Source organism: Cryptotermes secundus, unplaced genomic scaffold, assembly GCF_002891405.2.
Source record: "Cryptotermes secundus unplaced genomic scaffold, Csec_1.0 scaffold2405, whole genome shotgun sequence".
NCBI classification, from domain to species: Eukaryota; Metazoa; Arthropoda; class Insecta; order Blattodea; family Kalotermitidae; genus Cryptotermes; species Cryptotermes secundus.
The window spans coordinates 361-13,814 of record NW_019729243.1 but is presented as its reverse complement, the minus strand read 5'-3'; the positions used below and the strand labels follow the sequence as shown (position 1 = coordinate 13,814).

General features: G+C 41.9%; 1 protein-coding gene across 1 annotated transcript in view; it reads right to left on the bottom strand.

The window, feature by feature from the left end:
* LOC111865618 overlaps positions 1 to 13,127 on the bottom strand; it is a 46,569-nt gene extending 33,442 nt beyond the window's left edge. Inside the window, exons 1-3 of the mRNA XM_023853796.2 lie at positions 13,060 to 13,127; positions 2,165 to 2,912; positions 1 to 213 (exon numbers count right to left, since the gene is read on the bottom strand). Coding sequence (XP_023709564.1) covers positions 1 to 213; positions 2,165 to 2,209 — 258 coding nt within the window. The 5' untranslated portion in view covers positions 2,210 to 2,912; positions 13,060 to 13,127. The remainder of the gene's footprint in view (positions 214 to 2,164; positions 2,913 to 13,059) is intronic.
* Between the last annotated feature and the right edge of the window lie 327 nt (positions 13,128 to 13,454).

Sequence of the window (13,454 nt, the reverse complement as noted above, 5' to 3'; positions counted from 1 at the left end):
CTCCTGTAATTTGTCACTAACAAGAGACAACAGACTGTCGGATGGAGATGGTTTCTTAGCCCTTTTAAAGATTCTTTGTGTGTCTGGCAAATATGGGGCTGTTGTATCGCTGCCTGGAGTACAGTCTGAGGTTGACCGACTGGGTGAATTCAAAGAAACATCTAATTCCCTGTCAGGAGTAGTCACGTTTGAGTCCTCAGTGAAATCAGCTGCCTAAAAATACAAAATAAAAAATTAATACTGAATATTAGTGATCAGGAATGTAGTATATTTATTTTGAATGGGAAAGTTTCTATATGTAGTATAACGTTTTTAATTTTTTCAGTTTCTCTCCTGCGAAAAGGACTGCAAGGAAAATGCCAAAGGTTTTTCAGGAAAATCGAATTTTACCAATTGCCTCGGTGCAGTGGATGGCAAGCATATCTCGATAACACCACCTCCAGGTGCCGGTTCCTTCTTCTTCAATTACAAAGGATTCCATAGCCAGGTTGTTACAGGGGTCGCAGACTCAAATTATGAATTAATTTATTTATTTTAATTTTGGAACAAATGGCCGTGTATCTGATGGTGGTGTTTTAGAGTACACTGATTTCTACGAAAAGTTGAAAAGCGATTCTTTGAAAATACCAGAATCATCCAATGTTAATGGAACAAAGCTACCATACGTCTTTGTTGGAGATGAAGCATTTACCTTGAGAAAAGATTTCCTGAAACCTTTCAGTTTAAAACAACTTACAAAAGAAAGGCGAATATTCAACTACAGACTCTCACGTGCTCACAGAATCATAGAAAATGTCTTCGGTATTTTGGTGGCAAGATTTGGTGTATTTAAAACCAACATAAACGTTGAACTTGGCAACATTCGAGATATAGTAATGGCTAGCTGTGCACTGCACAATTTTCTACGCAGAACATCCCCTGAAACGTATATGCCACCAGAATGTTTTGGCATGGAGGACCCAGAAACTTGCACTGTTACCGTAGGGCTGCGAGCTGACCCATCATTCATGTGTCCGCTTCAACAGGGAAATCGTGGAAACCAACAATTAACCGGAAAACAAACAAGGCAACTATTTCTTGAATATTTTAACAGTACAGGACAAGTGCCATGGCAACAAGCGTATATGAAAGATACTTATTTCTGTGAAGTTCCAAGCACAATGAACAAAAGAATAAATAATAATTTACTATGATCTGTGTAATACACTGTGCACACATCACTTATAACTATGGCTTGTGCTTCATTGCCACTTGATGTAATAACTGCATTTGGACTATTGGATGGATGGTTATGATGGTGGGAGGGAGAGGAGAGGGGTACAGTCCTCATCTTCAATAAAAACTGTTCATATTGTATAACCTCTTAATATACTTAATATCACTTACCTCGCTTTCCTCTCCTTGCATACTGGAGGTCAAACTGTGTGGCNAAAGCTACCATACGTCTTCGTTGGAGATGAAGCATTTACCTTGAGAAAAGATTTCCTGAAACCTTTCAGTTTAAAACAACTTACAAAAGAAAGGCGAATATTCAACTACAGACTCTCACGTGCTCGCAGAATCATAGAAAATGTCTTCGGTATTTTGGTGGGAAGATTTGGTGTATTTAAAACCAACATAAACGTTGAACTTGACAACATTCAAGATATAGTAATGGCTAGCTGTGCACTGCACAATTTTCTACGCAGAACATCCCCTGAAACGTATATGCCACCAGAATGTTTTGGCATGGAGGACCCAGAAACTTGCACTGTTACCGTAGGGCTGCGAGCTGACCCATCATTCATGTGTCCGCTTCAACAGGGAAATCACGGAAACCAACAATTAACCGGAAAACAAACAAGGCAACCATTTTTTGAATATTTTAACGGTACAGGACAAGTGCCATGGCAACAAGCGTATATGTAAGATACTTATTTCTGTGAAGTTCCAAGCACAATGAACAAAAGAGTAAATAATAATTTACTACGATCTGTGTAATACATTGTGCACACATCACTTATAACTATGGCTTGTGCTTCATTGCCAATTGATGTAATAACTGCATTTGGACTATTGGATGGATGGTTATGATGGTGGGAGGGAGAGGAGAGGGGTACAGTCCTCATCTTCAATAAAAACTGTTCATATTGTATAACCTCTTAATATACTTAATATCACTTACCTCGCTTTCCTCTCCTTGCATACTGGAGGTCAAACTGTGTGGCATTTCCTGATCAGTCAAAAAAAGGAGGTGGTTGTAATACCACAAGTCATCAGCACTAGCACCTGACACTTTGGATTTCTTCACCTTCTTCTGCTCCTTTCTAAATGTGCAATGTAAATTGTTTATCTTTTTGACAATAGTGTCTCGTGTCACATTAGGCTCCACGTTTTACACTTTTGAAACCAGAATTCCACAGTTCATATCCCTCTTGCTTCTATTGTGATAGTCCTTTGATATAATCTTCCATAAACATTCCTCTGTTTTGAAAAGTTAAATAAATCCAATGAGAAAATCTTTTGACCATGTAACCATGATTCTAGATCGACACTGTAACAGATGAGTGGATAACTCACAGCTGTCTGGAGAACTGTGCTTTGGCCTTCAGAAATCGACACACACAGGACACCACAGTTGAACTGCGCAGTTAAATCTTTTGCCATTCCAAAAGATCCACAGGTCAACAGTTCTGACTGCACAGTCGTTGGGATTTCCCATTACACGTACGATCCAACTGTGCAGTTTAAACTGCAGATGGAACTGAGAGTGTATGGGGGCCCTTATATGCTGGTCCATTAAGTCAATCATATTCAGTATTCAGTAAGTCTCTGTAGGATTTCTAACACAGTAAATAAAATGAACTGGCCAAAAGATGTCTCATGCTTTTTGCTTTCACACCTTCTCAACAGCCCAACATTCTGTCCAACAGCTGCAATGATCACATCACTATTAACAGAATGTAATCATGTATCTATTTGTAAACTTCTTAAGTTCTTCTACATTTGTAACTATATTTATATGACAAAAATAATCTATAAGTGTCCATGGTTTATGCTAACCCTCTTACAGTGTATACACTTTTTCACCTTATTCTTCACTTCCACACTACATGTTTCAGCACTAATGTGCCATCCTCAGGTGTCTTTATGCACGTTAAACTATTGTACTGCATGCCATGATGTCTTCATTCTAAAATGACTAAAATCTGTATTCGTCATATATGTTGATGAATTCTAAATAATAAAACTTTTCAGGATTCATCCTACATCGCACTCAAACACGCGAATTACACCAATCCTCTTTTATGTGAGCATTCCTCCTACATACATTTGTGTATCGTGTTCTGTGTTGTGTTTTGCTCCTGTTACTGCATGTGTTGTACTGCTGGATATGTGTGTGTGTGCATAAAGACACCTGAGGATGGCACAATAGTGCTGAAACATGTAGTGTGGAAGTGAAGAATAAGGTTAAAAAGTGTATACACTGTAAGACAATTAGCATAAACCATGGACACGAATCAGTGTAACAGGACACTAAAATATAACATCTATAAGTGTATATTCTTACATCCTATCACATGCATGATGTGACTACAGACAGGGTTTTGGATTTGAGATTGGATTCATTGACCATTTACATGTCATAACTACAAGTAACTATAACACCAGCGGGACTAACTGTGACTTTCTTAGGTCACATGTTACAGGTAGTAATGATGCCATCCTCTATGAGGTTGGTCGAACCAAGGCTGTCTTTGGTGGGGATGCATCATGGACCAGGGATTCATCGGGACACACCCTTGGGACACCTCCTCGTGGTCCCGCTGGGCAACGACAGTCTCGGGGTCTGGACTAGTATGATTAACTGGGACTGGTGGCTAAGTTCCCATAAAGGGCAATGGCATTACAACTGGAGCCTCCCATGTGGCAGCATAATGACTCTTGGGTCTAGAGTACAGATAAGGTGCCGCAAGCCTTTGGGCTCAACGCTCTAAAACGGTCTGACCAACCATGCAGGTTTCCCTGGTTGCAATCTCATGATTTGCCAGTGTCGCACTCCCATTGATCATCTGAGATACCCCCCCTTCTCCCAATCGAGCACTCTTGGTCCTGGAGGCTTGTGAGGGTTTATCTTTAACAGGACCGAACCACCTAAGCTAAGGTATAAGGCATCATGCTGAGGGCTGCATGGCACTGGGGTGGTTATTAGTCGGTGTCATGAACGGTCCCCTCGGGGCACCAGGCAGCACCCCGTTGTATTCATGCCTTCCACCCATATGGGACACTGCAGGTGGTGACCCATATCCCCATAACTCGTGGGACCAAAATGAAAGGTACCAAAATAAAAAGAAGTCATAAGGACCTTAAACAGAAGAGGGGCTCCCCTCCAAGGGGATCCCTATGAGAAATACTTCAGCAGGGGGCAGGAAGCTCTGGTACACTGTTAAGGTGCCTGGTTGCAAGCAGCGAACCCGCTGTTGAAATTTCAGCCAAAGACAGGGACGAACCAGTGGTTCGAAACCTGCCCAAGGCAAAACCAGAAACCACTCCCTTGGGAGTCAGTAGTTCTGATATACCACTGCAGGGAGCTAGTACTTCTAGCATACCTACAGTAGGAGATAGTCTGGGACACCTAGTCTCTGGAGTAATTGGACTCTGTCTGGCGAAAAATGCACTGTCCGGATCCGCCAGACGGAAACTTAAAAAGGAAAGAACTAGGGCAAGCAAAGCAGGAACTAGGGGCATTCAGCAACCAGGAAATGCATGCTCGCCCAAGTAGGGAGAAACGCCTACCGGAACCTTTAAGAGGCCAAGGTCAGAGGGCAGTACCCCACAGAAATGGTCAGCGCTCCAAAAAGGCCCAGGGACACTAAGGGACCAGGGACCTACAAGGAGGCTGTGACCAACATAAAGGTAGCTATCTTCAGGGAAACATATCCTGAAGATAAGCTAACAGAAGATTACCAGAACTCCATTCTGGATGTACTGGGAGGGGTGTTACATAGGACTCCATTAGGAGAACTACCACACCTGAAGTCCTACAGACTGGAGGGAGGTGCACTTATTTATATATGTGCCGTTCAACACTCTGGTCAGTGGCTTATCAAAGCCATCGACGATTACAGGCTGAAGGCTACTGATGCCAGGAACCTACCCAAGCCTGTTAAGGTGGCTCTCAGGATTAGGTACAAAGTTGCCCAGAATCAGGAAGAGCTACTGAATTGGACTGCACATCTTAATCCTGGACTCCATACTGAGCACTGGAGATAATTTGATAAGCAATCTGAGCTGAAAGGCCAGCGGCTTATCCTACTTATGGATCAGGACTTGTATACCATTATACAGAGGACTGGATATAAGATATTCACAGGGCTCTCACAGGGGACTGTTAAGGTGCTGAAAGACCCTGAGGCTCAGCACCAAAGAGAAACTGTGATAGTCACAGCATCTTCAAAATCAGGCTCTGAGGGGGAGGGGGATGATGTACCCACTCCTTCAGACCAAAGCAGAGCAGATCAGGGGAGCCCCTCAAATGGAACCCAGTCTGAGACTAAGAAGGAACAGCAAACACATACACATACACAATACATAACATGACATTCCTTCAAATTAATTTACACCACAGCAAAGCAGCCACAGCAACTTTGTGCCAGCAGCTAGCTGAGGGAAAGACAGACGTAGTACTTATTCAGGAACCTTGATTATACAAGGGTCAAATAAGAGGTTTAACAAACACAGGGACAAGAATTTAATCTACTGCACCTGGCAAGAATGCAAGATCCTGTGTTTATATCAGGAATCATATTAATGCCTTACCTTTGCTGGAGCTCTGTTCTAGGGATGCAACGGTGGTGAGGATAACATACACGTATTGAGATGGTTGAATTGAGCTGCTTGTTGCTTCAGTCTACCTTTCATATGACTCAGATGAACCACCACCAACTAAGGAAATGAGGGACATGACAGACTACTACTAGAGCAGGAAAAAGCAACTCATCATTGGGGGTGATGCCAACGCACACCACATCATGTGGGGGAGCAGTGACACCAATCCAAGGGGAGAAGCCTTATGGAATTTCTGGTGAGCTCAAACCTGAATATTCTAAATCATAATGAACCTACCTTTGTGGTCCGCAATAGGAAGGAGGTTATTGACTTGACACTAGGAACAGATAAAATAGAAAACCTGGTAAGTAATTGGCATGTATCCGGCGAGCCATCTTTATTGGACCACAGAGACCTATGCTTTCTAATAGGCAGCATAACAACAAAACAAGTTACCTTTAGGAATCCTAGGAGAACCAATTGGGAGTTGTACAAGGACAACCTAAAGGTGAATCTGGCGATTATTTCGCAAAATATATGCACAATAAGGGACATAGATCGATCTGTTGACCAGCTGCAACATGCCATCATCTTGTCCTATTATCATAATTGTCCAGCCAAGACCACTCACCTACCAAGGAATGCACCTTGGTGGAATAACAAGCTGGGTGGGCTAAGAGCTAGAACAAGAAAGCTATTTACTATAGCAAAAAGAACAGGGCTGTGGGACACCTACAAGGAAGCCCACAAATGTTATAATAAAGAAATAAGGAAAGCCAAGTGATCGTCATGGAGGAGGCACTGCCAGGAGATCAGCGATGAACCAGACAGTGCCAGAATCATGAGGGTCATGGCAAAACATGTGACCAACAAGGGCAGTACTATCAAGCTGCCTGATGGTATGTGTACCCAAACTGGGAAAGGGACACTGAAAGAACTGTTCAGAGTTCACTTCCCTGATTCACAGCTGACTGACGATTCAGAAGACGGGTGGGTCCAGCAGAACTTTGGCATATGTAGACACATAACGAACAGGTGAGACTGGGGCCTGGCTGGTCAGGTAATCAATCAATCAATCAAAAAGTAGATGGGTGTTAGGTACATTCAAACCATTTAAGTCTGCGGGAACAGATGAAATCTTTCCAGAACTTCTGCAGCAAGGAATGGAACATTTAGTCCCACACCTATGCTGCATATTCAGAGCCTGCATGGTGCATGGGTTTATCCTTATGGCCTGGAGGCAAGTCAAAGTGACATTTATACAGAAGACCAGGAAACTTGATTATACCGAGGCTAAGGCTTATCGTCCTATCAGCCTGTCGTCTTTCTTTTTTGAAAACGATGGAGAAAGTACATTACATTAGGGACGGTGCATTGAAGATTCATTCTCTTCACCGAAACCAACATGCTTACCAAATAGGTAAATCTACTGAAATCACACTTCATGGTGTGGTTACAAACAGAGAAAATGCCAGTGAACACAAGGATATAGCCCTTGGAGCATTCCTTGACACAGAGGGAGCCTCAGACAGAACCTCTTTTGACACAATAAAACAGGCCGCTGAAAGGCATGGCACTGAGCCTGCAATATGCAGATGGATCTGTGCTATGCTGAAAAGCAGGAATATAAGTGCTACATCGCCTGGAGAGATCCTGAGAGAGTCTGCAGCGAGAAGGTGTCTGCAGGGAGGTATTCTCTCCCCTCTGCTGTGGAGCCTGGTAGTGGATGATCTTCTTTGGGAGCTCAACAGTAAAGGTCATTTCACAGTAGGATAGGCTGACAATATAGCAATCCTAATAAATGGGAAATTCCCTTATACTGTGTCAGAGGTCTTACAAACAGCCCTACACACACAACAACAGTGGTGCGAAAGAACAAACTTGTCTATCAATCCAAACAAGACGGTAATTATACCCTTTACTAGGAGGAGGAATATCAAGGGGCTTAAGGTACCAATCCTCTTCAGTCAAGCGATCTGGTTATCCAGTGAAGTCAAGTACCTCGGAATAACATTAGACAAGGGACTGATATGGAAAAAACAGCTGGACAAGGCTATTAACAAGGCCTATATATGGCCTTGTGAACGTTACAAAAAACCTAGGGACTGAAACCAAAGGTGGTGTATTGGATATATATTGCTGTAGTAAGACCCATAATTACCTATGTTGCCTATGGTGGCCTAGAGTTAAACTTAAAACAAGTCAGGCTGAACTAAGCAAATTGCAAAGGATGGTCTGCTTAGGAATTACAGGAGCAATGAGAACAGCTCCAAAATCTGCAATGGAAATACTACTAGGACTCCCCCCCTTGCATCTGCAGATGGAAGCAGAGGCCAAGTTAGGAAATTACAGATTACATTGCAATGATCAATGAAGACCTAAATCTGAAGGGTCTGGACATGCATACATGATTCAGGACATGAAAAAGGAACCCATCCTACAGATGGGATCTGATAAAATGATACCAAAACATGTTTATGATAGACCCTTCACGATCAGATTTCCTGATAGAAGTGAATGGAAAGAGGGGTTTCAACCCGATAGAAAGGGAGGACTAATCTGGTATACAGATGGTTCCAAGACAAATAAAGGCACTGGAGCTGGAGTGTATTGTGATGGAACAGCGAGGAAACATAGTTTCAGCCTTGGTCAGTATACAACAGTATTACAGGCAGAAGTGTACACCATTAAGGCATGTGCAGTTGAGAATTTAGATAGAAACTACAAAAATAGGAATTTCTATATTCTATTAGATAGTCAAGCTGCAATCAAAGCACTTGGTACACATCAAATCACTTCAAAATTGGTTTGGGATTGCCACCAATCCCCCACACAACTGGCCAGGCATAACAGAGTTAAGCTGATATGGGTGCCAGGCCAGGAGGGTACTGCTGGGAATAAAACCGCAGATCAGCTGGCAAGAACAGGATCTGAACAACCATTCATAGGACCTGAACCAGCTTGAGGCATCTCAATTGGAGTTGCCAAGAAAGCGTCCAGGGACTGGACTAACAGAAATCACAAAAAAACACTGGAAATCCACAACTGGACTCAAACAGGCAAAAGGATTTATACCAGGACCCTCTGCCAAAAGAACGAGGGACCTGTTACAATTAAACAGAGATCAATTAAGATGGGTGGTAGGATTACTTACTGGACACTGCCACCTGAAAGGGCACCTTTTCAAACTGGGGCTGACAGAAAAGTGCCTACAAGATGAATCAGCCACACACATCTAATGTGACTGTGAGGCTGTAGCTTATCGCCACCTGGGTCAATTCTTCATGGAACCAAGAGACTTTAATGACGCCCCCAAAAATAAAGTCCTACATTTCATTCTAAGTGTAGGATTAATAGAGGGTTAATCCAAAGGGGAAGCACAACAGATCACTGAAGGTCATAGTGAGAGGGACAGTTTCTATGGCTCACCCTTCATACTCATACTCATATTTAAAGAAGAACTGAGGAATTATTAACAGTGTAAGTATATATGTGATTAGATCTGTTGTCATGTAATCTTCCCTTGAGATGTTTCTCTGTCTACATTGTATTTCTTAGTATTTTCTGAACTGTGATTTCGACAGACAGTACTGTTTGACAGACGGACCTTCAACAAGACATGACTCATCACTGGAAATTTCTTGTTCTGGTAGGCAAAAAGTCTGGAATTTTGAATCTATATGGGTTATGATAGGATAGATAGGAACAATTTTTGTGGTCTTCCAAATATTCAATGAAATATTCTATGAAATGCAGAAATCTGCAGATGCTTTCAACTGCCTTCGGAAATGACAGAACCAAAAGTGGACATTGCTACAGGCCAATTTCATGACAAGTTCAATCTCAGACTGGACTTCTGTAGAATTCCCATAAGCAAGAAATGTGCCAGGACAATATACATTTCTTCTACCACCATAGGTTGCCAATACTTACTAATTCATTGCTTCCTAAATTCCAGAAATATCACTAGGATTCAAACATTTCTTGCTACTTGACACCATGGCTGCATACTAAAATTCTTATGCATCGGCACACTGCACATTAGAGTGCTGTGAATTCACAGACACATATATACAAGGGTAATTAAAATAGTAAGGGTCCCTGTATTTTATTTAAGTAAAATAACAATACAAAAAGCAACTCATGAGGCTAAGATATGGTCTCATATTAGCTTTACTTCTCCATATAGTGGCCAAGTCTGTTTAGACTTTTATAATAGTGATACATTAGTTAGTTAGTAATTGGAGAGGGTGGGTTTCCCCATGCACCGCGACCAGTTTGATCTATTGTGCTTCCCTCTATGACATTCTACCAGTCTCTATACCCTACCGATATTGGTGCGTACCATCAGTCCCGACCGAGCAAGCGAGTTCAGCCTCTACTTGCTTGGCGGTATCTATAATGCTTCCCCCATCTATCAGAGGCATTAGAGACTACTGTTGGGCGGGAAACGTCCTTGAATTTGGTTCAGTGACCTCCTTTTGAGATATGAGGTTCTTTTACATGCCGTAAAGCTACGACATGGAACCCACGGCTTAAAGTCCCTCCTGGAGGACTTGTTCCCTGAATTTTTCCGCCCTTAAAAATTCCACGACCTCCGCTGGGTTTGAACCCGCGTACCACGAGTCATGAGGTGGGAACGTTACCTCTAGACTACGGAGGCCACTTAGTGATACATTAATTTGTTATGTCCTTCAAAGAGAAAAGAAATGTCTTCTGAGCAAAGAACCATTTTTTGACTTAATTCTGAACATCTCATGGGAGTGGAAACGCTGATCTCTGAGGTGCATTCTCATATTTGGGAAGAGGAGGAAGTCTGATGGTGCCAAATCAGGACTGTATGGTGGATGTGGAAGAATTTCTCAACCCCAGTACTTCAAGAGATTCACAGTTGTGGCAACACCGTGAAGTCCAGCACTGTCAAGCAAAAGAATGCCTTTGGACAACAGTCCTGGTCTCTTGCACTGAATAGCCTCCTGGAGTCTCTTTAGAGCTTCCTGACAAGCAGATTCATTTACTGTTGAACTGGGTGGTGTGAAATCGACAATAAGAACCCTGTGAACATCTCCGAAAACACTGGCCATCACTTTCCCAGGATACAGCACTATCCTCAATTTTTGACTGGAGAATGAGGATGCTTCCAGGTCTGAGGGGCAGTGGGAGACCCAGGTCTCATCTCCTGTAACAGTTCTGCTTAAGAATCCTTCACCACACTCCTCGTAACACTGAAGGAGCATCAGGGATGGCACAATGGAAAGTGAAGGCTACTGATTTCTGGGATATTCACAGAGATCTTATGATTGATTTCACACTTCCAAATTCAACAATAAATGAAGCTGCTTGTCAGGAAACTCTAAAGAGACTCAAGGAGGCATTTTGGTGCAAGAGACTAGGATTGACCAGAGCAGTTCTTTTGCATGACAATCCTGGATTTGTCAGTGCTGCCATGACTGTGCATCTCTTGAACTCCTGGAGCTGGTAAATTCTTCCTGATTTGGCACCATCAGAATTACACCTCTTCTCAAAGATGAGACAGCACCTCAGACGTAAGTGCTTCCACTCCAGTGAAGATGTTCAAAATAAAGTCAATAAATGGTTATGTGCCCAGTGTGCATTTTTTTTCTATGAAGAACGTAACAAATTGATGTATTACTATAAGTGTCTACACAGACTTGATCACTATGTGGAGAAGTGAAGTTAATACAGATCATGGCTCAGCCACATGATTTACTCTGTATAGTGTTACTTTACTTACATAACGAAATACGGACCCTTAGTTCTGAATTACCCTAATAAGCATACAAAGGGTAATAAATAATTACATAACGAAATACGGACCCTTAGTTCTGAATTACCCTAATAAGCATACAAAGGGTAATAAATGAGGGAACTATTCACAGTAATATCGGCAGTAAGCATTGTCATAACAGCTGTGAGATGGAAGCACAATCATACATTGTGCACTTGCTCCTATTGAAGCCACTGAATACAACCACTACAGAAGTTGAATCGAGTTTTATAGCCAATGACAGCCAGTAATCTCTGTATTAGTTACATGAAACAGCTAACAGATAGAAGCATTTTAACTGGCTACCTGCAGCTCACCCAGTCTCAGTTTGTGAAACTGTTTCCATGAAACATCATATATTTTGGCAAAGCAGAGTGACAGAATGCAGGATTTGCTTTACATGCATCAAAATTCCATTCCTTTGATTCTAAACTTACACCAAAATGACTACAATAGCTCCAAAACTAATCTTAATATAAAGTAATAAATTTAATGTTGCACACTGTGTGCAGCTCGTCATTCCGCAGCACACAACATACATGGTCCAACAAAAATACTTGATGGTCTGTTGGATGCAGCAAGTTGGCTTATTAGTTGGTGGCTGAGATCTTCTCAGTGCAACACTCTAACCATCTTCCTAACCTTTGCAACGCAAGATGCCAAACAGCACATATACACACGTAAAACTGACTCCATGGAGACAAGTCCTTCATGAGAAGCCAACAGTGGCCCATCTACTCAAGACTTACCCACCACCTTATGGAACTTGAAGGTTCATTACTATGTTCATAAGAGCCCACCACCAGTCCCTATCCTGAGCCAGATGAATTCAATCGGTACCACATCATATTTTTCTATGATCCATCTTAATACTACACTCCCTCCTAGTCTCTTTCCTTCTGACTTTCCCACCAAAACCTTGTACACATTTCTCCCAAAGGCAATAAACATCTCCTTGTTTCAGACCATTCTGATAGATCAAACATCAGACAAATGTTTATCTATACAGACATAATTATACATTTAATTTCAACACATTTTAATAAGCCTTACTAGTTTCATCACACCGTGAATCATATTTTCTTGAACTATATATGAACAGTTGCTGTACTGTCTCACTGCATTCCCACTTTCTCTCAGGTAGCCGACGAATGCAAAAAAAAAACCCGATAAGTTGATTTAGTGCGACAAAACCCACACTTACGATCCCCAATCATTTCGTCCACACATGGACTTAACTTAAGGAGAATGATGTTTGATAAACAAATGTGCTGCAATTCCGGCCGAATTGCAGAGATAACAAAAATGTACACAGCCTAACCTCAAATATATACTAAAATACCATACGAAGCAACATATACCACTATAACTTCAAGTCCACACACTTAAGCTTAAACATATTTATAAACAGTAATTCTAGACATCATCTCTAATGCTGCTTAAAATGGTTCTACATAACTTACACTAGTTCTGTACATGACAACTCTCGTTTCTCACCACAGAAACTCCTCACCTCCTAGCCGCTCCTCACTCCTCACGATCCACATGCTCCACATTACCGCTCACTAGGCTCACTACGCTCACTACCGCTACTGCTCGCTACCTAACGCGCCTACCGCTATCTACCTATTACTTAAACAAAGATGATTAATTGTTCGTAAGCGTTTTAGATATCGAAATCAAAGCGATTTTTGAACACTATTTATATTTGCAGTAAACCTAAAATGATAAGAGTTGGTATTCTAAATTAATTATGCATTATGCCATGAAGATATGCCGGAGAGTCGAGGAATGGCTCGACCAGCTATACCATTCTTGAACTTATCACTAGATGCACTAGATGGAGGTGACTGGTCAA